This window comes from Microcebus murinus, chromosome 4 (genome assembly GCF_040939455.1).
Source record: "Microcebus murinus isolate Inina chromosome 4, M.murinus_Inina_mat1.0, whole genome shotgun sequence".
Lineage (NCBI taxonomy): Eukaryota > Metazoa > Chordata > Mammalia > Primates > Cheirogaleidae > Microcebus > Microcebus murinus.
The window spans coordinates 30,312,439-30,337,252 of record NC_134107.1 but is presented as its reverse complement, the minus strand read 5'-3'; the positions used below and the strand labels follow the sequence as shown (position 1 = coordinate 30,337,252).

The 24,814-nt window shown below is 39.6% G+C and overlaps 1 protein-coding gene across 5 annotated transcripts in view; it reads left to right on the top strand.

Moving 5' to 3' along the window:
• The first annotated feature begins 9,978 nt into the window (after nucleotides 1-9,978).
• The window catches only part of TRIM44 (tripartite motif containing 44), a 120,377-nt gene continuing 105,541 nt past the window's right edge, over nucleotides 9,979-24,814 (top strand). For all 5 annotated transcript variants that reach the window (XM_076002029.1, XM_012738761.2, XM_012738760.2 and 2 more), the window contains exon 1: nucleotides 9,979-11,006. In XM_076002029.1, the coding sequence (XP_075858144.1) occupies nucleotides 10,338-11,006 (669 nt within the window). In that variant the 5' untranslated portion in view covers nucleotides 9,979-10,337. The remainder of the gene's footprint in view (nucleotides 11,007-24,814) is intronic.

The window sequence follows — 24,814 nt, the reverse complement described above, 5'->3', positions numbered from 1 at the left end:
CTTGGTCACCTTATTAGGATGACTGTACATCACAGTTTACCCAGGACAGTTACTAGTGTCCTGGCATAATTGTCAATGGTGCTCAATTCCATTCTCAAGTTATTCCAGTTTGGACAATAAATTATACAGTGATCCTTTCAATTGTTTCACTTTCAGGCCACTATTTCAGGTTTCAAGGAAGAAAATGAGGTACTAAATGCCACCATGGGTGCTGAAGATGCCAGAGCCAACAGACACAGCCCCTGCCCTCAAGGAGTTCACTGCACAGTAGGTGACATACTTAACTGTTCCAATTTATGAACACGGTAACAGAGGCACTGCTGGGCACAGTGGTAGGCAGCAGTTAGAGGAGGAGATGAGGCAGGCATTACAGGAGAGGGAGGAGCAAGTGCAAAGGCATGGAGGTGTGGCAAGGCATGCCATGGTTTAGGGAACCATAGTAACCAGTCACTCCTAATAGCCAAATGTAATGCAAGATTATTGCCCCAAATTATTTTTCAGAAAAGGGTCATCTTAAATTTGATTTCTTCTAAAGGCTATTATTTTATGAGGTGATTACTTCATTTTAAGTAAAATAAATTATCAGTTGGGGAAGTAGATGAAATTAAATTAGAGAGAGAGGGAAAGAAAGAAAGAGAGAGAGAGAAAGAAAAAGAGAGAGATTGATCTAAAGACTTAGTGTTATTCCTTGCCTGAGGTGTGTTCTCACCATACTTAGTGGTACATGTCATTGTAAACTAGCCTTTTAAAGACCACTTAAAACACACACACACACAGCACATGGCTCCATTGTGAAGAATACATATATACACTTATAGAGGACTTTCAAAAATGTCTTATTGTTATATAAAGGTGCATGTGTGGCTTGTGATAAAAATTCCAGTGACTGCATTATTTAGTTTCAAAAAGTTCTATATTACAATGTAGAAAGCTTCGAAGCTGCATTCTGTGACCCAAAAAGTGGCTCTAGTGATGATGAGGACAGACATTGTTGTCAGATTTGCCAATGAAGAGTTAGAAGAAAATTATTTCATGAAATGTGAGAGACAAAAAGAATCAATATTTCTGCATTAATATTTCATATCTTTAGTTTAAAATATATTTAACTAAACTAGGCTGGGCATGGTGGCTCATGCCTATAATCCTAGCACTTTGGGAGGCCAACTCAGGAGGATCACTTGAGGCCAGCCTGAGCAACATAGCAAGACCCTGTCTCTACAAAAAATAAATTAAAAAAAATAGCTGGGCATGGTGGCATGTGTACATGTAGTCCTAGCTACTTGCGAGGCTTGAGCCCAAGGGTTTGAGGTTGCAGTGAGCTATGATGATACCACTGTACTCTAGCCCAGACAACGGAGTCTCAAGAATTAAAATTAAATAAAATATATTTAACTAAATTAATATGTTAAATATTATAAGTAGACATTGAAAATGTCTAGCTATATATCCCCAAACGTTTATATATTCAAATTGGCCATAAAAATTTGGGTTTTTTTTGTGGGGTCCTTTCATGGGGGAAAAATGGTAGAATTGCCTTATTTGGGGTCCCCAGATGTTTAGCACATACAATGGCTTGGTGTATGGAGGATCAGGATATAGAGTTGGGGGAGTAGCAAGAGATGAAGTTGGAGAGGTAAGGAGGTGGTCAAACCAGGGAGGACCTTGCTTACCATGCCAAGTCCTCAGTAGGCAACAGAAATCTAGTAGCTATTCAGAAGATAAGTATATCTTAATTAAATTTGCATTTTGAAAGAAGTATTCTGGTGGTAGTGTGGAGGGTGAGCCAGAAATGGGAAAATGTCAATTTGTGCTAGAAATATGAATGCGCTCATGGCCTTATTTTGTGGTTATAGCCTTAGAGCCAAGAAAAGTGCCTGACCCATGGAAAGCAATCATTACTTATTAAATGAATGGCTGAATGAATGGCCCACACTGAGACTACCTGTTCTCAGTCCTCATTAGGAGAGGCTGCCTTAAGAATTTTCTGGACTCCCCTTTCCTCTTTGGACTGTCCTGTGGCCTCACTGGGTTATCTGTCTTTCCTGTATTGGAGCCTCTTCCACCTTCAATTCCACCCCTCCAGTGTCATGTCATCATAGTCTAAATAACTGCTATGGCAAATATATTGTTTTAAAACTTTTTTGAAAAGGTACCACTTTTCGAGAGCATACTTTGGGGGAAGAAGTCACCTGTTAGCTGCCTCCCATACTCTGCTGTTAGCAACATCATTATTGTACCTCCCATAATGCAAATTTCTTTATGCAGAGTTAGGATTTTAAATTGAGTCAGGATATTGAGAAAACTATTTCACTCTACAGAGAAAAATAAAGTTGGACCTCTACCTTAAACCATCTACTAAGGTGATTTATAGATGGAACTTATTGTAAAAAGTAAAACCATAGGGCTGGGAGCAGCCACGCACACCTGTAATTCCAGCTCTCTAGGAGGCCAAGGAGGGAGGATCACTTGAGGCCAGGAGTTGGAGGTTGCAGTGAGCTATGATAATGCCATTTTACTCTTACACTCTAGGTAGGGTGACAGAGCAAGACTCTGTCTCAAAAAAAAAAAAAAAAAAAAAAAGAAGTAAAACCATAAAGAAGAAGATATTAGAGTATATATTTATAATCTCAGGGTGGAGAAGGACTTCTTAAACAGAATGGATTGATCACATCAAAACGTAAGATCTCTATTCCAAAAGGACACCACTTTGAACAATGTTAATGGACAGATGACAGATTGGGAGAAGGTATATGTAAAACTGACCAGGGTTAATATCTAGAAGGTACAAGAAAATACTTCAAAAACAATAATAAAATGGCAGAAAACTCAAACAAAAATAGGCAAAAGCTATGAATAGGCTACTCACATAACAAGAGTATAAAGAGCTATTCATCTTTATTAGCAATTCAAGACATGCAAAAGTAATACCACAATGATTATGCCCATTAGATTGATACAAATTAGAAAGTTAGATAATACTAAATGTTGTCAGGGGTGGATATCCACGATTTTAACAATCACAGCATTGTATAAAGAAAATGAAAGAAACAGAAAGCATTCCTTAATGCCCTATTTAAATAATGTCTAACACATACATAAAGAAAACAATAGAACACTTTTTAAAGATACTTTTATACTCAAGGACATGTACCAAACACATTAGAAAGAGTTTCTGTGAAAAGTTGGGGGAATGGGAGCGAAGTCTGTAGAGAAAGGAAAAATTAAAAATTAAATTAAAAATACATAAAATAAGAAAGATGCCTTGCATGTACTATAGACAAGTTATGATCTGAGTAGTATGATTAACTAGCCTATCTGCACCTGAGTTCCAAAATAAATAAATAAATGGAACAACCAAGCCTTAGGGAGATTTTCCCTCATAATCTCTGATTTACAAGGGCAGTGCACTAACTGCTGAAATACAAAGTCTTTAATTAGTTCCAGTCCAGAGGTGACTGCTTTTCCAACTGGTGTAATGGAAGGCAAATTTAGGGATTTTTTTCTCACTCCCAAAGAGTGCAGATCTCACTGATGATTAAATGTCTGCCTTTATTCCCTGAAGCCCACTCAGATAAAAGCCAAGACCACCAAAGACCACCCCTAAGAAAGCATTTCCAAGGAGAGGAGTTTGAAAAACATCATCTTGCCAAAAAGAATTAGCATCACCCAGGGGTTAGGGAGCTGGCTTGAAAACCAGAGAGGAAGTCAGAGATTAACTCACAATTGACTGGATATTCTTTTAAGTAACTCTCCTGGCCTTTAGTTTCCACACTGGTAAAATGGAAGCATCTACTAGCAGGGACTTTGTAGAAAGTGTCTAAAGATAACTGAAACAAGATTTAATGGTCTCTTTTGAATTCTTGTGGTGAATGAAATCATGGTTATGAAAATGAGGCATTTTAATTATTGTTATAGTTACAGGAACTATTTAGCACTATTTAGCAAGTAACATACTAAATGAATGTAATGAAAATCTCTTGATCAGATGTTGCCTGGAGTTATCTTTATACATGCTTGCTCTTCAGGAGTGGGGTTGTTTAGAGCATTATAATATCACTAAGCAGTAAGCCGTTTACTTGTAAGCACTGAATGAAATGAAACTATTCAGAAGGGTATTGGGCCAAGGAATTATTTTGTGTATTTATCTCCAACAGGCTTTGAGGAACTGAGTCAGGACCAGGCATAGAGTATCCATTCTTTATATTTTAGCAGAGCTGGGATGGGGGAGGGGATATCATATTTCACTGTACTGACTTTAATGGGATAAGATGTTAGCTAATATGATAACAGCATGAGATGAGATTTAGGGGCAATCTCAGGGGCCTGTTGGGGAAAATGAAACCAGTTACTGAAGTGACAGTCTAATTACATAAGAACAGGATCAGCTGAAGGGGTCCATATACTTTTTTTAAAGCAGTGGACTTTGCAATTTAACCCTGTTCTCTTTGCAACTTAAGATTTTTCTGAAATTAAATGTACTATGTTATGAATTTTACTAAACTCAGCTCTTCTATTTGGAACAGGTGAAGGGGACAGAAGTTTATTTCACAGCTGGAAGAAAAAGACAAAGTTACTGAGAAGCAGTTAGGCAATTTGGGAGTATCACCTATTCATACCACAGGCCAATATAGTAAGATCTAGTCAGAGAGATCTCAGTTTGAATCCCAACTCAGCTATCTTTTGGCTGGGTAATCTTTAACAAGTTTCTTTACCTCTCTGAACCTAGGTTTCCTCATCTGTGGAGAGTTCAAATGTTTAAAGACTTAAGAGCTATCAGCCACATAATAGTAGACACCTATTTATTTAGGACTACACCATTTGGTTTCTGGAAGGCCCACATATACTCACAAAACAGTTGCAGCTGCAAACTGCCCTGTTCTCCACATCTACTGCCTGCTAAGCATCTTGGAGATGCCTGACAGCTACTGCTAATCACAATGGCAATGCCAAGTGTGATGACCAGCCCCCAAGATGACTCAGAGTTTTGGGGTAATTTGTTATTATTGTTGGGGCTTAGAAAACAATACTCCAAAATGAAGGCCTCAGAAGCAAAAGTTTCTCTCCGACCTTCTCCTACCTTCCTGTCTCTCACCCCTTACTTTTCCCTGAGGCTAACCACAGAAACTAGAATCCTTCTTCTCCAAGGCAGGTCATAGGAACCAGAACCCCTTTTCCCCAAATACAGCCATAGAACCTAAAAATATTACTCTAACTTTCCTCTGTCTTTCTGTGTAAAAATTGGCCACAAAGAAGTGACCTGACCTACCTTGTTTGATTGTAGATCATAAGACCCCCATCCAAGAGAGGATCTTTCCCCATACCCAGAAGGAAGGAATGCTGCACAGAGAGGCCAAGAAGAATCTAAACATACAAGCCTTGCTAAATTTCCCTTCTCAGTCTGTTAGTATTAGATCATACCCTTTTCTTGCCCAATCATATTTCTACATGGCTGTCCATACTTTGTTGAATTTAAGCATAAAAATAGACAGTTTCCACTGTATCTTTGGGTCTTCACTCTGAAGGCTCCCATGTCATGTAAAATTTATATTAAATAAATTTGTATGTCTATTCTCCTATTAATCTACTTTTTTTCAGTTGATTTTTCAGCAAACCTCCAGAGGGTGAAAAGGAAGTTTTCCCTTGCCCCCTACATTATGCAGCAATAGACAGCTAATACAAATTTTATCACAAACGTGAGGTTCTTCCATAACAAAATCCTGAAATGTTGGAATGGCTTGGGAACTGTGCAGTGGGCAGAAGCTGGAAGAACTTTGAGGAGACTGTTAGTGAAAGACTGGAGTCTTGAAGAAATTCTTAATAGAATCTTGATGGCCTTTGAGAAAGCTGCAGGTGACAGCTTAAAGGGAAATGAGGAAAATGTTATTGGAAACTGGAGGAAAGGGGTCCTTGATATGTAGGAGCAGGAGTTTAGTAACACTGTCACCTGCAGTAATTTGGAAAGTAGAAAATGTGTCTATTCAATTGGGTGTTCTAACTAAGGATATTTCCTAGCAGACTGTTAAAGGTATTGGCTGATGTCTTCTTGTTGATTATAGCAAAATGTGAGAAAAAAGAGATCTACAGGAAGGACTTTAAAAAAAAAAAAGAATCCAGAACTTGCTAGTTTTGGAAATTCCCATCTTCTCCAGATGGCAAATGATGCTAAAATAAAGAAATTGATTCCAGGCAAAGAAAAACTCCAGGACACTGCCAGGAAAACATCATCAAATGATGAACTGAGAGTATGGCTGTAAAACCCTTTGTTCAGACCTAAAAAATGATTGATAGAATCATTAAAACAAACAGTAGGGCCTCAATAAAGCTTACTGGTATTGCGCTTCAGCAGTTTCAACAAAGAAACTCTATACTATAGAGAAGGGCTTATCTTGAAGAGATTGGTGGGTGTAATTTTTGTCCAATGGAGTGAACCCCAGTTAGATTTATAGGAGACTCACAAAATTTTTAAAAGAATTATATTGGCAGAAATACTGCCAGCAGACACATAGAGACAGTACAAAATGAAAAATGGCCTTTGGACCTCCTAAATTTTATTTGCAGGAAGCAAACTGACAAAACTATATAGCTGCAAACATGGGCTACTTTTAATTGAAAATGAAGGATGACCCAGAAAGTGGAATCAAGAGCCCAGTGGGTGAGGTCAAGAGCCATGGAAAGTCATTCCTGGGCAGAAGTAGATTTGAGCCCTAATCAAGAAAAGTTCTGACATGTGCCCAAATGGATTTAAAAATTCTATGGCCCGGTGACTCTCAGAGCCTCCTGTATTTTCTTCCTTTTTGAGCAGGAGTGTCTGTACCAGTTATCCTAGACCTGTCCCACCATTGTATGTTGGGAGTATGGGAGACATAGGTATTCAGATGAACTATACTCGAGGAGCTCCACTTAAAATACTACATCCAGGAGTCTCATCTACATCTGGTCCCAATTTAAATGATAAGATTCTGAATTTTGAGCTGATAATATAATGGGTTGAGACTTTTGGGGACTTTGGGAAGAAGTAAGTGTATTTCAGGCTGGGTGTGGTGGCTCACACCTGTAAACCAAGCATTCTGGGAGGCCAAGCTGGGAGGATCACTTGCACTCAGGAGTTCAAGACCACCTTGAACAAGAACATGATCCTGTCTCTACTAAAAATAGAAAAATTATCTGGGTGCAGTGGCATATGCCTGTAGTCCCAGCTACTCAGGAGACTAAGGCAGGAGGATCACTGTGCCCAGGAGTTTGAAGTTGCAGTGAGCTATGATGACACCATTGCACTTTAGCCTGGGCAACAAAGTGAGAACCTGTCTATAAAACAAAAACAAAAACAAAAAAACAAAAAAAGAAGTGAGCGTATTTTGCATTTGGGATATATGTGAATCCTTGGAGACCAAAGGGCAGACTGTGGTAGCCAACCTCCAAGATCCAAAGATCCCCACCTCTTGGTATTCAAGCCCTTGGGTAGTTTGCTCCTACAATGAATAGAGCTGATCTCTGAAACCAATAGGCTATGTTGGAAATGATAGCAGGTGACTTCTGAGCTTAGGTCATAAAAGACATTGCATCTTCTATGTTGCCCTCTCTTAGATCGCTTGCTTTGGGAGAATCCAACTGCATGTCACAAGAATACTCAAGCAGCCCTCTAGAAAGTGATGAGGCCTCTTGCCAACAGCCATGTGAGTGATTCATCTTGGAAGCAAATCTTACATATGTAGGTAAGCCTTCACAAGACTATGGTGCACCCCACATCTTTACTGAAAGACCCTAAGCCAGAACCACCTAGCTAAGTCACTCCCAGATTCCTGGCTCACAGAAACTATGAATGATAATGAATGTTTATTGTTTTAAGTTGCTACATTTTGAGGCAATTTTCTATGCAGTAATAAATTAATATAATAAGAATGCCATTTATGGATGTTCCCAAAGATTCCAATTCCTGGGGAATCAGATGGTTTTGATTTCTGTGCAGAGGGCTACAGAAGATCTGCTTCATTGATTCTGCAACAGCTTGTCAATAAAATTTTATAAAGTCCCTTTTTAATAGTTTCACCAGCTTCTGCCTCTAAGACCCTCTCTCCACAGAGGCCTCAATGAAGGATTACAAGTGTCACATACTAAATGGCACAGTATTACAGTTTTACCTTCTGTCAGGTAAAATTAAGAAGAAATAATAATGACAATTATGACAACAAAACTCCTCCTCTCCCCACCAAAAAACCTGGACACGAAATGTCCTTTTAAGCATTAAAAAATTATTTTTATTGAAAAAAGATTTTCTACATGTGATAACATTATGTTTCTAAAGGCTAAGTTGTGTCCTTTTAAGCCTGGGGTAGGGGGAGGTGTAAATAACCAAGCAAGAAATACTACTCACTAGGTATTATTAATGTTGATGTTTGAGTTGACATTTGTTCAATATTTTTTTTCAGAATGATGCATCAATCCTTGTTTCAAATGCAGACATATAATTTCCAGAGAAACGAGCTGGAGGAAAAGAGAAATGTGTACAAATTAGAACAAAACAAATATGATTTTTTTTCAACATTCTATACAATTTTTCTGAGGGTAAAAAAACAAAAGGTTTCTAAAATATAAAATATCTAACAAAAGCTGCACAAAGGTTAAGCATACATCATCCAGGGAAACATTAAAAATTGTTTAAAATGCTTTTTAACCCACTTCATCCCCTGGTATTTTTGTGGAGACCATATAGAAACCCTAGCTCAAAATTATCTAAGGGAATCAATGAAAGACAAACACCATTCCATACTCCTCCATTCTTCCTAACCACACCCCAGCCCCTCCCCTGACTAGATCAAAAAATCCTTTTTCCTCTCCCAAATACAGTACAAAACAAAAGCTCTTCTGTGAATGGAGAGACATTGATATGGGGTAGGGGTGGGGAGTTGCCTACACTACCAGTAACCCGTCAGAAATGCCTTATGTGTGTAAAATGTTTCAAAACCTCCTTCAAAGGGTTATTGTGAGCACTAAATATAATTTGTGCCAAAAATAATAATTAAAGCTTAGCGAATACAGTGCAGGCACCTTTACAATTAATCCATAAAACAACCGCATAAGGTAGATATTACCATTATTTTCACTTTACATATTTTTCAAAAAGTGGAAAACATGATGTGTGAACTTGTCCATGATCACAAAACTGATAAGCAGTGGCATCAGGATTTGGGGGCCCTTGGACAGTGGATCTTCCAAAAAACCGGCTTTTAAAAAGAGCCATAAAACAAACGATCTAGCCCATTTTTTGGCACTTAATAAACAATAGTCCCCTAACTTTCTCTTGGAATCCAATCTGAATCTAGAGGGACTCCTTACATAAAGGAAAATGACTGTAACCTGGAACTCTCACTAAATAAATACTGTCTCCCTATCACTGTCACTTCACCTGACATTTCAGTCTAAGCCAAGACAGGCTCTCAGGAAAAGAAAGGCACAGAGGTTACCACCCCAGAAGTTCTGAGCCCATAGGAGGAAGGAATGCAAATAGACTTTGCAAACGTACAAAGCATAGTATAGCTGTGGTTCGAAAATATTTGTTTGCTCAGCCAGACTCTGACATTCCCTGAGCCCTGGAGAACACACACAGCCCTTCTGGGGCCCTCAGGAAGTCCCAAGAGGTCAGGTTCAGTCTGATAAACACCACTCAGTCCCGGCACCTTGCAGAACAGCGGGGGCTGTGATGGGCAGTGATAACTTGGCAGGAGAGCGACAGTAATACACAGGGACACCAAGCTAGTGGCCTTGAAAAGTCAGGGTAACACCTGCAGGGAAGGAGTGGGGAAGGCGGGCCCAATTCCCGCCTCCGCAGCCAACCGGAGACTTCCTCCGTCCTCCCACTCCTTCGGGGGATGCTGAGATTCTGAGCCGCGCAGCTGAGCCCCGCGGGAAAGGCAGAAAAGGGCCATTGCCACTTTAAATGACTCAGGAAGTGAAAGGGGCCGCCTGACAGCGAAAGGGAAAGTGGAACCGGGGCGGCGCAAGGGCCCGCGGCGCCCGCGAGCTCGCCCGGGTAGCCGGAGGCCGAGCGGGCGGCGCGGCGCGGGGGCAGACGGGGGCGCGGGGCGGCCGCACCGGAAGTGCCCCGCGCAGCAGAGGAAGCGCTGCAGCCGCGCAGAGCGGGCAGAGTCGGCGGGGAGGCCCTTTGCTCCTCTGCCCGGGCAGGGGCTGCCGCGGCCCCAGGTCCCGCTCGGAGCCGCGGCGCGGCCCAGACGGGCGGCGACTCCCGAGGAAGGGACCCCGGGGGCGGAAGGAGGAAGTGAAAAGGCCGCGCGAAGGGAAGGCGGCGGGCTCGGAGGCCTCGGCCGCGTCACACCACCCACATGGCCTCCGGCGTGGGCGCGGCCTTCGAGGAGCTGCCTCACGACGGCACGTGTGACGAGTGCGAGCCCGACGAAGCTCCTGGGGCCGAAGAAGTGTGCCGAGAATGCGGCTTCTGCTACTGCCGCCGCCACGCCGAGGCGCACAGGCAGAAGTTCCTCAGTCACCACCTGGCCGAATACGTCCATGGCGCCCAGGCCTGGACCTCGCGAGCCGGCGGGGAGGGGGCGGGGAAGGAAGAAGTGGAGGCCAAGGTGGAGCCGGAGAGGGACATAGAAAGCGAAGCAGGGGAAGAGAGTGAGTCTGAGGAAGAGAGTGAGTCGGAAGAAGAGAGCGAGACGGAGGAAGAGAGTGAGGATGAGAGCGATGATGAGAGTGAAGAAGACAGTGAGGAAGAAATGGAGGATGAGCAAGAAAGCGAGGCAGAGGAGGACAATCAGGAAGAAGGGGAATCTGAGGCGGAGGGAGAAACTGAAGCAGAAAGCGAATTTGACCCAGAAATAGAAATGGAAGCCGAGAGAGTGGCTAAGAGGAAGTGTCCGGACCATGGGCTCGATTTGAGCACTTACTGCCAGGAAGATAGGCAGCTCATCTGTGTCCTGTGTCCAGTCATTGGGGCTCACCAGGGCCACCAACTCTCCACCCTAGACGAAGCCTTCGAAGAACTAAGAGTAAGTATTGGGCCTTCAGAGTATAGGCCTAGGGGTCCAGACACCTGGGTTTCAACTCAGGTGGGCTAGCTGTGACCATATTCACTTTCACCACGTCCCTAAAAAGCTGATCTATTCAACTTGTTGGGAGCAGTGCCTACTCACCTGTTTGGTTGAACTCCTTTGAGAATCAGATGAAAGTTCTATACTCTGACCCCATAAAATACATGCACACACAAAATCTAGTGTACAGTTTCTGGAAAATTGCAAACCTCTGGTCTGTGGATCCCAGGTAAAGCATTTCTTGGGAGTTTTGACCCTACTTAGCCCAATTTCTACCGCATCACTCGTGTTGAGACTAGTACCTTGCCTTCGAGCTCTTGATAGGGCAATCTCTTTGCCTACTTGAAAACATGAGAAGCCATGATTTTGCAAAATGAATCCAATCACTACAGTGATTTCTGTGTAGTGAAAGGACTCCCTTATGTAGTGCTTTTGATAATAACTTCATGTGTGCCCTGAGTTCCTTTTAGGTTCTTCATGTGTGAAACTTGATAGAAAAGGAGGGTAACAGGATAGAGGCCAAATTGGGGTGGAAGTGGAAGTTCCCATGTCCTCCTTTTGGGCCTTCTATCTTGGACCTTGCTGGTCCCCTAGAGCAGTGTTTGGGAAGTAGTGGACACTTAGTAAATATTTGTTGAATGAATGAATTTGCAAATGATTTGCTTTTTATTTATATTGTGGGTATTTACAATTAGTAAGAGAAACTGCTAGTGTTGACTACGGAGGAAAGTTTGAGTGGAGCCATCAGTTCATTAAGAGATTGGTATATCAGTGAATGTTGTCATATTATGATGCCTTCTGCTTTCCTAAGCAACCTCACATTGCTGGCTGGCATTGGGATAACAAATGCTTTGATAATGAAGATCATGTATATTAGATTTTCCCTTTTTTAATCCCTATGTTTTATTGAGAAAGTGGGCAAAAACATATGCACAGTCTAATAAAATAATTATAAAGGAAATACTGATTGATACAGCCTTCACCCACATTAAGAAATAGAACATTACTACAATATTGAAGTCTCCCCCTGCCCCCACCCTTTTCCAATTATAACCATCTCTTCCCGGTAGGTAACCATTATTCTGACTTCCATGGTAATAATATCTTTTCTTATCTTTCTACTTGTACCACTTATGTGTGCATTCATAAATTTATTTGAACTTGCCTCTGTTGGTATCATATTTTTATCATGCATTTTTTGGGGTTCTGCTTGATTTTCTCAGTATTGTGTTTGTGAGATTCATTCAGCGATTGGCTGTGGTTTGTTCATTTTCATTGCTGTATTGACTTACATTATGTGAATGTGCTGCACTTACCTATTCTATCATGGATAAACATTTGATTTGTTCCCAGGTTCTGGAGCTTCTGGCTGTTATAAACAATGTTGGTATAAACATTCTTAGTCATGTCTCCTGGTACACATTTACATACATTTAAGTGGAATATAAACATAGGAGTGAAATTACTGGATCATAAACTATGCATATCTTCAACAGTACTAGATGTTGCTATTTTCCAAAGTGGTTGTACCAGTTTGCATTGCCATGAAGAGTACACGAGTTCCCGTTTGCTTATGTATTTTTCACCAACACTTTCTATTAAAATATTTTAAATTTTTGTCTATCTTGTAGATGTAATGGCATCTTATGGTGGTTTTAATTTGCATTACTCTGGTCACCCATGACTTTGAGTATCTTTTGTGTTTCTTCTTTTGTGAAGTATCTAGTCAGGTCTTTTGCTTATTTTCTTATTGGATTGCTTATCTTTTTCTCATTTGTTTATAGAAGCTTTTTATATATTTGTTTCTGACTTTTTGCTGTTTATATGAGTTGTAAGTATCTACTTTGTGGTTTTTCTTTTTTTAAAAAGTGGCACCTTGAATAGTTATTTTAATGTAAAATTTATCAATACATTCTGGTATAGTTAGTGCTTTTTGTGTCTTGTTCCACTTAGTATTGATTTTTGTGTAGTGGAAGTGGGGGCTCAATTTCCTTTTTCCCTCACACAGATGGACAATTGCTCTAAGCAGCATTTATCGAAAAGCCTGCCCTTTCTGCACTGACCTGGCATGCCACCTGTCATATATCAAGTGCCTGTATATGAATGTGTTTCTTGACTCTATTATTCTGTTCCATTGATTTGTTGATTTATCCCTATGTGAATATTTTTTTTTTTAGTAACCATAGCTTTATAACATGTCTTAATATCTGATAGAGTAAGTCCTTCCATCTTGTTCTACAAGTGTCTTGGCCAGTCTTGGCCAAGCCCTTTATGTTTCTTAGAATCATGCTATAAAAAAGCCTGCAAGAGTTTTATAGGGGAAATTAATACCATTACTACATGAAGTCTTTTGATCCATTCATTTGGGTCTTTTTTATTGCCTCACAATAAAGTGTTCTTTTTTTCTGAAAGATCTTGTACATTGTGCAGTTAATCCTAGGTAACATTGGAAAAAATGTTGTTAAGTTTTTTTTCTAATTATATTTAGGAATATGATTAACTTTTATATATTGATTTTTGTATTAACTATTTGCTAAATACTTTGTTCTAATTATCTGTAGATTCATTCTACATATATGATCATATTATCTGCAAAGAGGGATAGTTTTTGTCTTTTCAGTCCTTATACCTGTGGTTTTTTTCTTGCCTTACTGCTTTGGATAGGACCTCTAGTGTAATGTTGAATTGATGTGATAATGGGTATTCTGGCCTTATTCCTAATCTAGGCATAACTTACATTATTTCACAAATAAATGATATGTTCTGTAGTTTGGTTTTTTTAATGTTTTATGAGATTAAGAAAGTTCTGTTCTGGTCCTAGTTTACTAAGTTTTTCTTAATTTTGAATGGATATTGACTGTCAAATAATTTTTCTGCATTTATTGGGATGAGTATGTGATTTTACTCTTTTACTATGTTAATGCAATGAATTACATTAATAGATTTACTTTTTTTTTTTTTTGAGACTGGGTTTCTCTCTGTTGCCTAGGCTAGAGTACAGTGGCTTCATCATAGCTCACTGCAACCTCAAACTCCTTGGCTCAGGCTATCCTCTGGCCTCAGCCTCCTGAGTAGCTGGGACTACAGGAGCACCACCTTTGCAGAGATGGGTTCTTGCTCTTGTTCAGGCTGGTTTCAAATTCCTGGCCTCAAGCAATCCCACGCTGGCCTCCCAAAATGCTAGATTACAGGCATGAGCCACCACACCCAGCTGACTTATTTTTTAAAATTAAATTAAAAAATTAGTAATGTGTTCATGTCTCAAATGCCCCTGTTACCTGTTTTTCCCACCAACTATTGGTAATCACTTTTATTAGTTTTTTGCTTATCCTTTAAGTGTTTTCTTTTTGCAAATATAGGTGTATTTATGTGGTCTTATTTACATCTTTTCATGTTATTATATTTTATAATTAAAGCAGCCTTGCATTCTTGAGATACATTAATACTTGACTCAGTTGGTCATGATGAGGTATCTATGTTTTTTAATTTGGTTTATCAATAATTTACGTAGAATTTTAAAAATTTATGGGAGAAATTGGCCTGTAATTATTCTTTCTTGAACTGTCCTCATGAGATTTTGAAGTCCAGGTTATGCTGGCTTCATAGTCCAAGGCAGAGTGTATTGTTTCTAATGTATTCTCTCTCTCTCCATGCTTCGGTGGAAGTATTTGTGTAAGATTGGAATATTTCTTTCTAGAATAATTGGTAGAACTGACCATGGAAGCTCTCTGGATCTGGAGAGAGTGGGGGCAGAGGGAGAGAATAGTTTTGTTATTGTTTTGTATAATATTTTTGACTATGGATTTAATTTATTTAATGGTTATACATCTGTCCAGGTTGTCTATTTTTTTCTTAAGTCAATTTTGATAAGCTACATTTTCTTGGAAGTTTGTCCATTTTGTCTAAATTTTGACATATAGTGTATACATTTGTAAAGCATATCCTTTTATGTTTTTTCGTACTGTAGCTATCCTCTGTATTTCTTTGGGAACAGTAGCATGTTGATTTGCAGTCTGCCTCTAATAATTTCAGTATGTTAAGACTGTACAGATCACTTTCTTCTGTTGTTTTTGATGGTTTTTGTTTGTTTATTTCCTTTTGTGCTTGGTTATGTTTGACTAAATAGCTTCTCATTGACTTTAAAAAATTATTTGTGGGAATTTCCCCAAGCCTTGCATGAAGCTGTGTATTTCAAGAGGAATTTGAGTTTGCTTCTGCTAAGGCCTGAGAGTACAACTTGTTTAGAATGCTTTAAACTGAATTAATTATTATTATTTTTTTTTTTGAGACAGAATCTCACTCTGTTACCAGGCCTAGAGTGCCTTGATGTCAGCCTAGCTCATAGTAGCCTTAAACTCCTGGGCTCAAGTGATCCTTCTGCCTCAGCCTCCCAAGTAGCTGGGACTACAGAAGTGCACCACCATGCCCAGATAATTTTTTCTATTTTTAGTTGTCTGGCTAATTTCTTTCTATTTCTAGTAGAGACAGGGGTCTTGCTCTTGCTTAGGCTGGTCTCAAACTCCTGACCTCAAGTAATCCGAATCTCCCACCTAGGCCCCTCAGAGTAATAGGATTACAGGTGTGAGCCCTCCCACCTCTACCTGAATTAATTTATTGAATTTTCTTGGACCAAATTTTCAGGAGAGCCTGCCCAAGGTTACAGCCTCTTAAAGATTTTTCTTTCATTTTTTTATCCCCCCTCTATTTTGTTCAGCTCTGAGACAACATTTCCTATAGTCCTCTTTGGAAGTTAATATAGTGGAAAGTTTACTTTTAGCTTGCCTTTACTCTGGGATTTTACTCTTTGGCAGGGATGGGAACGTGGGAGGGTCTCATGTCTGTATGGAAAGGGTCTCCTTTAAATGTCCCACTCTGTGCATGCCATAGGCTGTGCTTTCTGTTACCCCTTACTTGTCTCCCACCTTACTTCTCACCCCTAACCAAATTCACAGCCCAGTTTCTTGGGATCAGTAACTATCTTCAGACCAAGAGCTGCTTCCTGTACTCTGCCTATCCTAACATTGGAACAGTATTACTAACTAAACTATATAGCCTTTATTGAATTTCACCAGTTTTCCGTTAATCACTTCTAAATTGGGATCCTGTCCAGGACCCCAACATTACTTTTCCTTGTTTTTGATGACCTTGATAGTTTTGAGGAGTGCTAGTCAGGTATTTTGTAGAATGTTCCTTAATTTTGATTCATCTGATGTTTTTCTCATAGTGAAACTGGAAATAATGGAGTTTTGGGGGAAATAATATTCTTTTATGCTTCGTTTTTTCCACTTAGCATATCCTGGAAATTACTTCATAGATTTGCTTCATTCTTTTTTTTTTTTAATTTATTTTTGACTACTGCAAATACTCCATTGTGTGTCATTCATTAAATTCTTAATTTAAAATATCGTGTTTTTCAACTTTAGAATGTCTATTGGGTTATTTTTTTTTTAGAGATCTATTTCTCTGGATCTTTTTGGGCCTCATTCTTGATTATATGTCACATTTTTTTGATTCTTAGTAATGTCTCATAATTTTTCATTTAATGCCAGACATTGCGTTTAAAACTCTAGAAACTGGAGTAATATTTTCTTTTTCTCCTCAGAAAGGGCATGCCATTTGCCCTATTAGTCAGTTAGGGTAAAGGGCTGCTCATTTTGATTCAATAAAGGTTTGAGCTTGGTGGGAGCTTGGTTGCAGCTTTAGTTTCCCTTCTTTGTTTCAAATGTTTTGAGTGCAATGTACATTTGCTTATTGGCAAGAGAGTAAATCTTTTGGAATATAAAAAGTGACTCAGTGGGATGATGGGCAAGAGAAGAGGATCATTGTTTAATGACATTCATTCATTCAGCTAGTATTTATTGAGCATCAGTGGAATGTGAGTACTTTCTAAGTGTTAGAGATATAGCAGTGAACAAAATAGAAGAAGTCTCTACTTCTACTGGAGCTATATTGTATTAGAGGGAAATAGAGAAAAACATACAGTAAGTGTTATAAATAAAAAGTAAAACATAATACAGTATTAGAGAGGGACAAGAAGTATCCTAGTTCTGCCACTTACTTTTGACCTTAGGCAAGTTGCGTAACAGTTTGGCCTTGTTTCCATATCTCTAAAATGGGTATAATAATAAGAAATAGGGTCTTTGTGAGAACGAAATGACTTAGTGGATAGAGACTTTAACAATGCTTATTAACACATTGTTAGTGCTCAATAAATGTTAGCTGTTGTTTTTGTTATTAATATGACAAAGCTAGTTAAACATACAAATTTAGTGTTGGGAGGAGTCCATGCAATTTATGTTTTGATACTTCAGTGCTGAATCAGGCTGTGAGTAGTTGGTATTGGTGGTTCAAAGTCAAATTATTGCCAAGGTCTGTTGACACTTAGAAAAGTAACCTTCAGAGAAGGCCAGGTGGGCAGAGAACCAGGGTGACCATACAGCAAGAGGGGATGGGGATAGAGGCAATCTACTATGCCACATGGTCTGAGGTGAACACCTTGAAGGGACAAAGTCAACAGTTAGTCACTGAAGCACTGTTCCGCCTTTTCTCCGCCTGGACTTTGCTGTATTGCTGTTTGGGTCCACAGGATTTAGTCTACAGAGGATTTTGTTGGTCAAAATTGAACTGAGCCTGAGCTCTAGCTTTATCATAGAAAAATAGTCACACAGCCCACTTTATGACTTCTTATCTAGGTCATGACTTCTTATATCAGATATGTAGGTGGTTTTTTTTTTTTTACTCTGACCATAATTTCTGGCCCTGCAAATGAGTCATTGGATCTGACCAAGAAACTTGATCTGCTTTTTAGATTTATTCATGTGAAAATTCTTATGTGGTCAAGGGAATTTGCATTCGGAGCTACAGTTAATGAACTTTTTTGTTGAACAATCAAAGTACAATTAGATATATTCAGTGCTGAGTAGTTTTTAAACTTATTTTGAACATAGCCTACAGTAGGGGAAAAATATATTTTACATTGTGACCTCATTTACACTACACAGCCCTTTAAATAACTCAAATGGAACACTATTTACCTTACTACATATGGTGTGTTCATTTTCTGTTCTGTTAAAAGAAAAATTCTGAACTCTCCTACTAAATTCATATGGCACACTAATGAGTGATGTCTTGTGATTTGAAAAGCACTTACCTAGTTCACTCTAAGATCACCTGAAGAAAAGGTAGAGACTTAAAAAGTGGCAAAGGGGGAAGTGGTTGGCTGTAAGTACATAGCATCTGTGGAGTTCTTAACATGGCTTTGCTATATACAGACCCAAAGATTCTGAAACCACACTCTTTGCTTTTAAGATGAGTTTGGGAAGAAGAATGTTTGGTTAAGTGATACGAGGAACAACTGCATGGGCGGGTCAGAGAGGGGACATTGGTATCAGCGTGGTTGGAAGGCTAAAGGCATATGCTCAGAACAGCTGTGACTCCAGAGGGGCTGGAGGTATGCCATAGGTATCGATAGTGGTCAGTGGCTCTGGCTCTTAGCTCACAGAAGCAGCTCTGGTAGGGAGGCATAGGTTGAACCTACTCTTATTTTTTATTTCTTGTTTGAAAGGATATAGGTCACCTTCTAGGTAGAGCATGAAGCCTGGCTACTTAGTGGTTCAACCACTGTCTTATTTATTTGTGCAGAATAAGACAAAAGCTAAGACTAAGGTAAAGAGATGGCCTGGTGTCACTAGTTGGGGCTGCCTCTAAATAGTTCTGTGAAAAGTGTATGTGAGGTCTGCAGCTCTGGGATTCCCCATCTCAGTTTATCAGTTTACCCCTCAAAATGTGTTTGCTTTTTTTTTTTTTTTTTTGATACAGGGTCTCACTGGGTCACCCAGGCTAGAATGCAGTGGCCTCATCATAGCTCATTGTAACCATGAACTCCTGGGCTTAAGCGATCCTCCTACCTCAGCCTTCCTCTTGCCTCAGCCTCACAAGTAGCTGGGACTACAGGCAGGCATGTGCCGCCATGCCTGGCTGAGTTTTTCTCTTTTTTTGGTAGAGATGGGGTCTTGCTCTTGCACAGGCTGGTCTTGAACTCATGACGTCAAGTGATATTCCTGCTTTGGCCTCCCAAAGTGCTAGGATTACAGGCATGAGCCACCATGCCTGGGCCCAAAATTTGCTTTTTTAACTTGTAATAAGTCTTGGAAGTATGCAGTGAACAGGACAGACAGGATCCTAGCTTTCTGAACTTTATGCTGTATCAGGGGAGAGAGAGAGAGAGAGTAATTTTGGATGGTGATAGTTACTATGAAAACAATAAATCATGGTAATGTGAGAGTGAGTGGTGTGGCAGGATAGAGCCACTCTTTGATTAGATGTGTTATGGAAGGCATCTCTGAGCTATGACATTTGGGTGAAGACCTGAATTATGACATCTTGCAAAGATCTAGGGAAACCCCTCCTATTGTGCTACCATTTGGTGCCGCTTAATACAAAGTCCAGTGTTTTTATTCATAGTAGAGACAATTGGTTTGGATTAACTTTCCCAGTGTCCTTTTCCCAGTGTTTCCCAGTGTCCTTTTTTTGTTCCAGTAGTTCACCCAGGATACATTACATTTAGTCACCATGTCTTCTTAGACTTTTCTTGGCTTTGACAGTTTCTCAGATTTTCCTTATTTTGATGAGGTTATCAGTTGTCAGAAGTACTGGTTTGGATATAACTTCATAGAAGGATTAGTTGGCTCTGCAAGTGAGAGAATGACATTGTTCTAGCAATTACAATGTGCTGTCAGCACAAGTGAAAATACTACTCTGTGGAGGGAATGTGAGGTTATAGGAATGCCTTTTACAATAGTTAGATTTTTTTCAGGGGATTCAACATTGGCAGTGATGGAACTTCATTAAAGAGACTAGAGCGGTTACGTGAAGGGAGAAGAGCTATCTAATTGTGTCCTGTTAAGGGTGTGGACTCTTCCCGCAACCTAAATAATTAAAATTATACTTTATAATCTAAGGGTTGAAAAAATTCTTGGAGTGATTAAGGCAGAAAGAGTGGTGAATACAAAAGCTTTGATTAAAGGTGAACTTACTTGGGGTGTTGGAGGGATAGCAAGAACCCCATGATGGAGTAGGCTGGAGTGAAAGAGGAGTAGCTGATGAGCCCAACAAAATAAACATGTTTCTCAGCCTTGGCTCTAGATTTGAATCATCTATAGAGGGGAAGTCTCTAAAAAATACCTGGGATTGGCCCCACCACAGCCAGTCAAATCAGAATCTCTCAGGATGGGGCCCAGGCATACATAGGGGTGTGTATGTGTGTTTGTGTATTTAAATAAAAGTTTGACTTTAGTTTTAAATTTATAAAAAAAAGTTGGGAAGATAGTTCCCAAGAGAGTTCCCATATATCCCATGCCATTTTTCCTACTGTTAACATGTTAATGTGAATACATTTGTTGAATACATTTGTCACAGGGAACAAATATTGATACATTATTGTTCATATTTTATTCAAATTTCCTTAGTTTTTCCCAGTGTCCTTTTTTTGTTCCAGTAGTTCACCCAGGATACATTACATTTAGTCACCATGTCTTCTTAGACTTTTCTTGGCTTTGACAGTTTCTCAGATTTTCCTTATTTTGATGAGGTTATCAGTTGTCAGAAGTACTGGTCGGGTATTTTGTAGAATATCCCTCTTTTGGGATATGTCTTATGTTCATCTCATGATTAGATTGGGCTTATGGGGTTTGGGGAGGAAGACCACAGAGTTAAGGGTACATACTATCAACATGACTTATCCCTGTTGATGTCTGGGAGATATGGGATGTTCTCTGGTACTTTCTATGTCTGACCCTCCTTTCTGTGATATTCCATGAGTAAGGATCATGTAATATCTCATACACTTGCCTGAAAAATCTCTCCCTGCCTTTCCCTGACTCATTGGTCAACTTTTGAATATAGCTTGATTCTTGAAAAATGATTAATAATATTAATAGCTAGCACTTATGTAATACTATGTACAGGCACTTTTCTAAGTGCTTTATACATATTGACTTGTTTGATCTTTATGACAACCCCAGAGGTACATTCTATTAGTAACATTCTATTATAATATGTCTATTTAAAAAAAGAACAAAACTGAGGCATAGAGAGGTCAAATGACTTGCTCAGGCTCATACATTTGGAAAGTGGCAGAACTTAGGGGTGTGAACAGCCCACTCTAGAGAGAAAAGGTCCAGGCTCTCCCTGCTTTCTCCCCCAAGAGTCTAGTGCCCTCTTTTTCTCTTCCCTGATCTTTCAATCAAAATAGACTGGGTTAATAGACATTTTATACTGCTAGGCAGTTGATTTTCGAGGTAAGGTTGCTGATGCAATAGGCTTATTATTCTTAAGCTCCTCTAGAAATAAAGGACTATGTGTGCCTCTGGTACCAGCTGTTGTTGACCATAACCCTCAGACATGGAGTTTGTCTTGCCTGCTATCCATTAGTATACTAGCTTTTCACTCCCCTTGCATCTGACCTAAGTCTGAGAAGGCAGAGATTCATCCATATCACTGCCTAGTGTGCCTTCTGCTTGGTGTTACAGTTCAGTCTGGGATGACCAGCTCAGTTTCACGTTCTTATTCCTGTTGTTTATTTTAATATCCAGAACCAGGTACTAAACTTATTGGTTGGCAGAAAGAAACATAGATGCCCATGGACTTCTCAGAAGAGAGACAGAGTATAAATAAGGAATGGATGGAGCAAAAGCTTTAGTCCTGATATATGAAGTCGAAATGAGAATGAGGCGAGAAACAACAGAAGCCTGGCCCTGGGAAAGTTGAATCCTCTGTCTGTGTATATGTGTATGTATGTATGTGTGTATCACTATGATAGGGATCAAGCCAACATGACCTCATGTGGGAAAAATCAATATTGATTTTTTTTTTAGATGTCAGAAAACTAATCAAAAGTGGAAAAAACAAAACCAATCAAACAAATTTCCCAAATTACGAAAGGCACAGTCTATAATTTATGGCAAATAACCATATGGGCAGTGACTTTGATGTGTACTATGTGTGCTAGATTATTCTTTTTGAACGTTTAATTATATATTAAACTCACTTGAGAGGTGATTATTTTTTGATAAGGTGGTAATCTGCTTTTAACTTCAATAAGAATACTAGAACATTCATTATAATATGTCCAAACTGTAGCATATATTAATAGTTAGCTTCAATTTCAGAGACTGATTTTTTTAAGTTAATTTTATTTATCTGAATAATTTTTGGGGCAGTTATTGTGAGCTGTGTTATGGATATTGAGAGAAATAAGGAAAGGTTTCAACTTCAGGAAACTTATAGCCTAATTGAAAAGGCAGTCTTTAACATGCTTATTTGTATTAGAGGAAAAGTATAAAAAATATGCTATGAAGACCGGGCGCGGTGGTTCACGCCTGTAATCCTAGCTCTCTGGGAGGCCGAGGCGGGTGGATTGTTTGAGCTCAGGAGTTCGAAACCAACCTGAGCAAGAGCGAGACCTTGTCTCTACTGTAAATAGAAATTAATTGGCCAACTAATATATATAGAAAAAAATTAGCCGGGCATGGTGGCACATGCCTGTAGTCCCAGCTACTTGGGAGGCTGAGGCAGAAGGATTGCTTGAGCCCAGGAGTTTGAGGTTGCTGTGAGCCAGGCTGACGCCACGCACTCACTCTAGCCTGGGCAACAAAGTGAGACTCTGTCTCAAAAAAAAAAAAAAATGCTATGGAAGTTAGAAGAAAAAGAAATGAACTTCATGCCCAGTACAGTGGCTCACACCTGTAATGCTAGCACTTTGGGAGGCTGAGGTGAGATCTCCTTGAGATCACAGGAGTTTGAGACCAGCCAAACAAGAGTGAGACCCTGTCTCTACTAAAAATAGAAAAAATGAGCCAGGTGTGGGGGTACATACCTGTAATCCCAGCTACTAGGGAGGCTGAGGCAAGAGGATTAGGATTGTTTAGACCTAGGAGTTTGAGGTTGACTGTGTGTCAGCCTGTGAGTGAGGCTGACACTATGGCACATTAGCCCTTTTACTAGTTAGATACAGACTTTTAGAAAGCCCTTCTGTGTGTTCCCATAGCAATAGCCTGTACACATTTACTATAGCACTAAATACTATATACTGTATTATCCTTTCCATTACCTGTCCCACATGGGTTATAAACTCTTCCAAGGCTAGAACTATATGTTAATTATTTTTGTGTTCCCAGCACCTAGCACAGTGCCTGCTGGATAGTAGATGTGCATGCACTATTTGATAAATGTGTGATACGAAGTAGTATAATCTCATCTAGTCCCAGGGCATTAATGAAGAACTGAAAGAGACCAGTACTGCATGGTAGTTTACTGTATCAGTGTTTACATTGGGATTAAGTTTGACTGCATGTAAAGTTATGAAATAACTTGGAAAAGTCCAAAGTAATAACTCAAACAAGAAAAATGTTTCTTTCTTTCTCATGTAAAGGAAGTCTGTAGGCATTCTAAGGTTGGTGTAGAGGAACCACAAAGTTAGCAGGAATCTAGGCTCTTTCTAGCTCCACTCTGACATCCTTACAGTGTAATCCTTGTCATGGACCAAGGTGACTGCTGGAGGTCCAGCAAGCACTTCCAAGTTTCAGAATAACAGACATAATAAAATGAAGAAAGGCATATCCCTCTATTTTAGAAGAACTCTCCAGAAGTTGCACACATTACTGCTTTTGTTTCATTGGCCAGAACTCAATTCCAAGGCTTTATCAAGTTGCAAGGGATGCTGGGAAACAGTCATTTCTCCAGGCCACAGTGTGTCTAGCTAAAAGTTAAAGTTCTGTTATTAAGGAAAAATGAGAAAATGAATATTGAAGGATCAAATAGCCATTGCCCCAGTTGGCTTTGTAATCTGTGTATTTGAGTCCTGGCTCTACTATCTTAGTCTTTGTCGTGTTGAGTAATTTCACTAAGCCTCTCTGAATGTTGGTTTCTTCTTCAGTAACATGGGCATACTAATATTCCTTATTGGGTTATGGAGAGGAACAACCAAGATCATAGATGTAAAGAGCTTAGCACAGTGTCTGGAATATAATAAGCCCTCAACAATTGGTGGCTCTTATTCTTATTACCGTTATAGTAAGATTCTATTCTAAATTCAATTCCAGACAAGTTAGTCTGGCAACAGTAGAAGTTCTGGACACCAAGTTTCTTGGGTGCAAACTGTTCAGCCTCCTCTCCTTCTGTTCCTTCTGCCTGCTTTAATCTGGTGGGTAGATAGGCTGGTGGAAATCTTGTCTTTAGAGAAGAGGCTTCTGTATATTTCAGTGTCCTGCTGGTGCCTTATGCACTAGCTAACCAAAACACAGCTGGTAGGTCTAATTTTAGGTTCACAAGTCTTGCTGGTTGTCCTCTTTAGATTCTGTTTTACATTCTGAACTGTGGGAAATTTTTATAGAAGCAGAGGGGAGGTGGGGACATTATACCATTTGCTTTCTGGTTAGAAAATAGCCTCCATTTTCTTTCTATGAGGCAGTCATGGGGAGAGATATAAGGTTGAGTTTATATAGGTGCCCCTACTGTTCTCTCAGTACTTTGGGTCTGTGTGAACTCCAGCGGGGTATAACTTGTGTTGAGGGGTACACTGACTTAATGTGTATGAAGAATGAAATTGCTAACCTTTGGCTGAGGTTATAAAACTAAGAGAGTCTATCTAGAAACTTTTGTCTGTTGAATTTTGAGGCTCTTTCCAGAGATGAGAAAAATAATAATAATAGCTAACATTTGTTGAGTGGTTTGAGGCTAGGTACTTTTCAAATACATTATTATTTCAT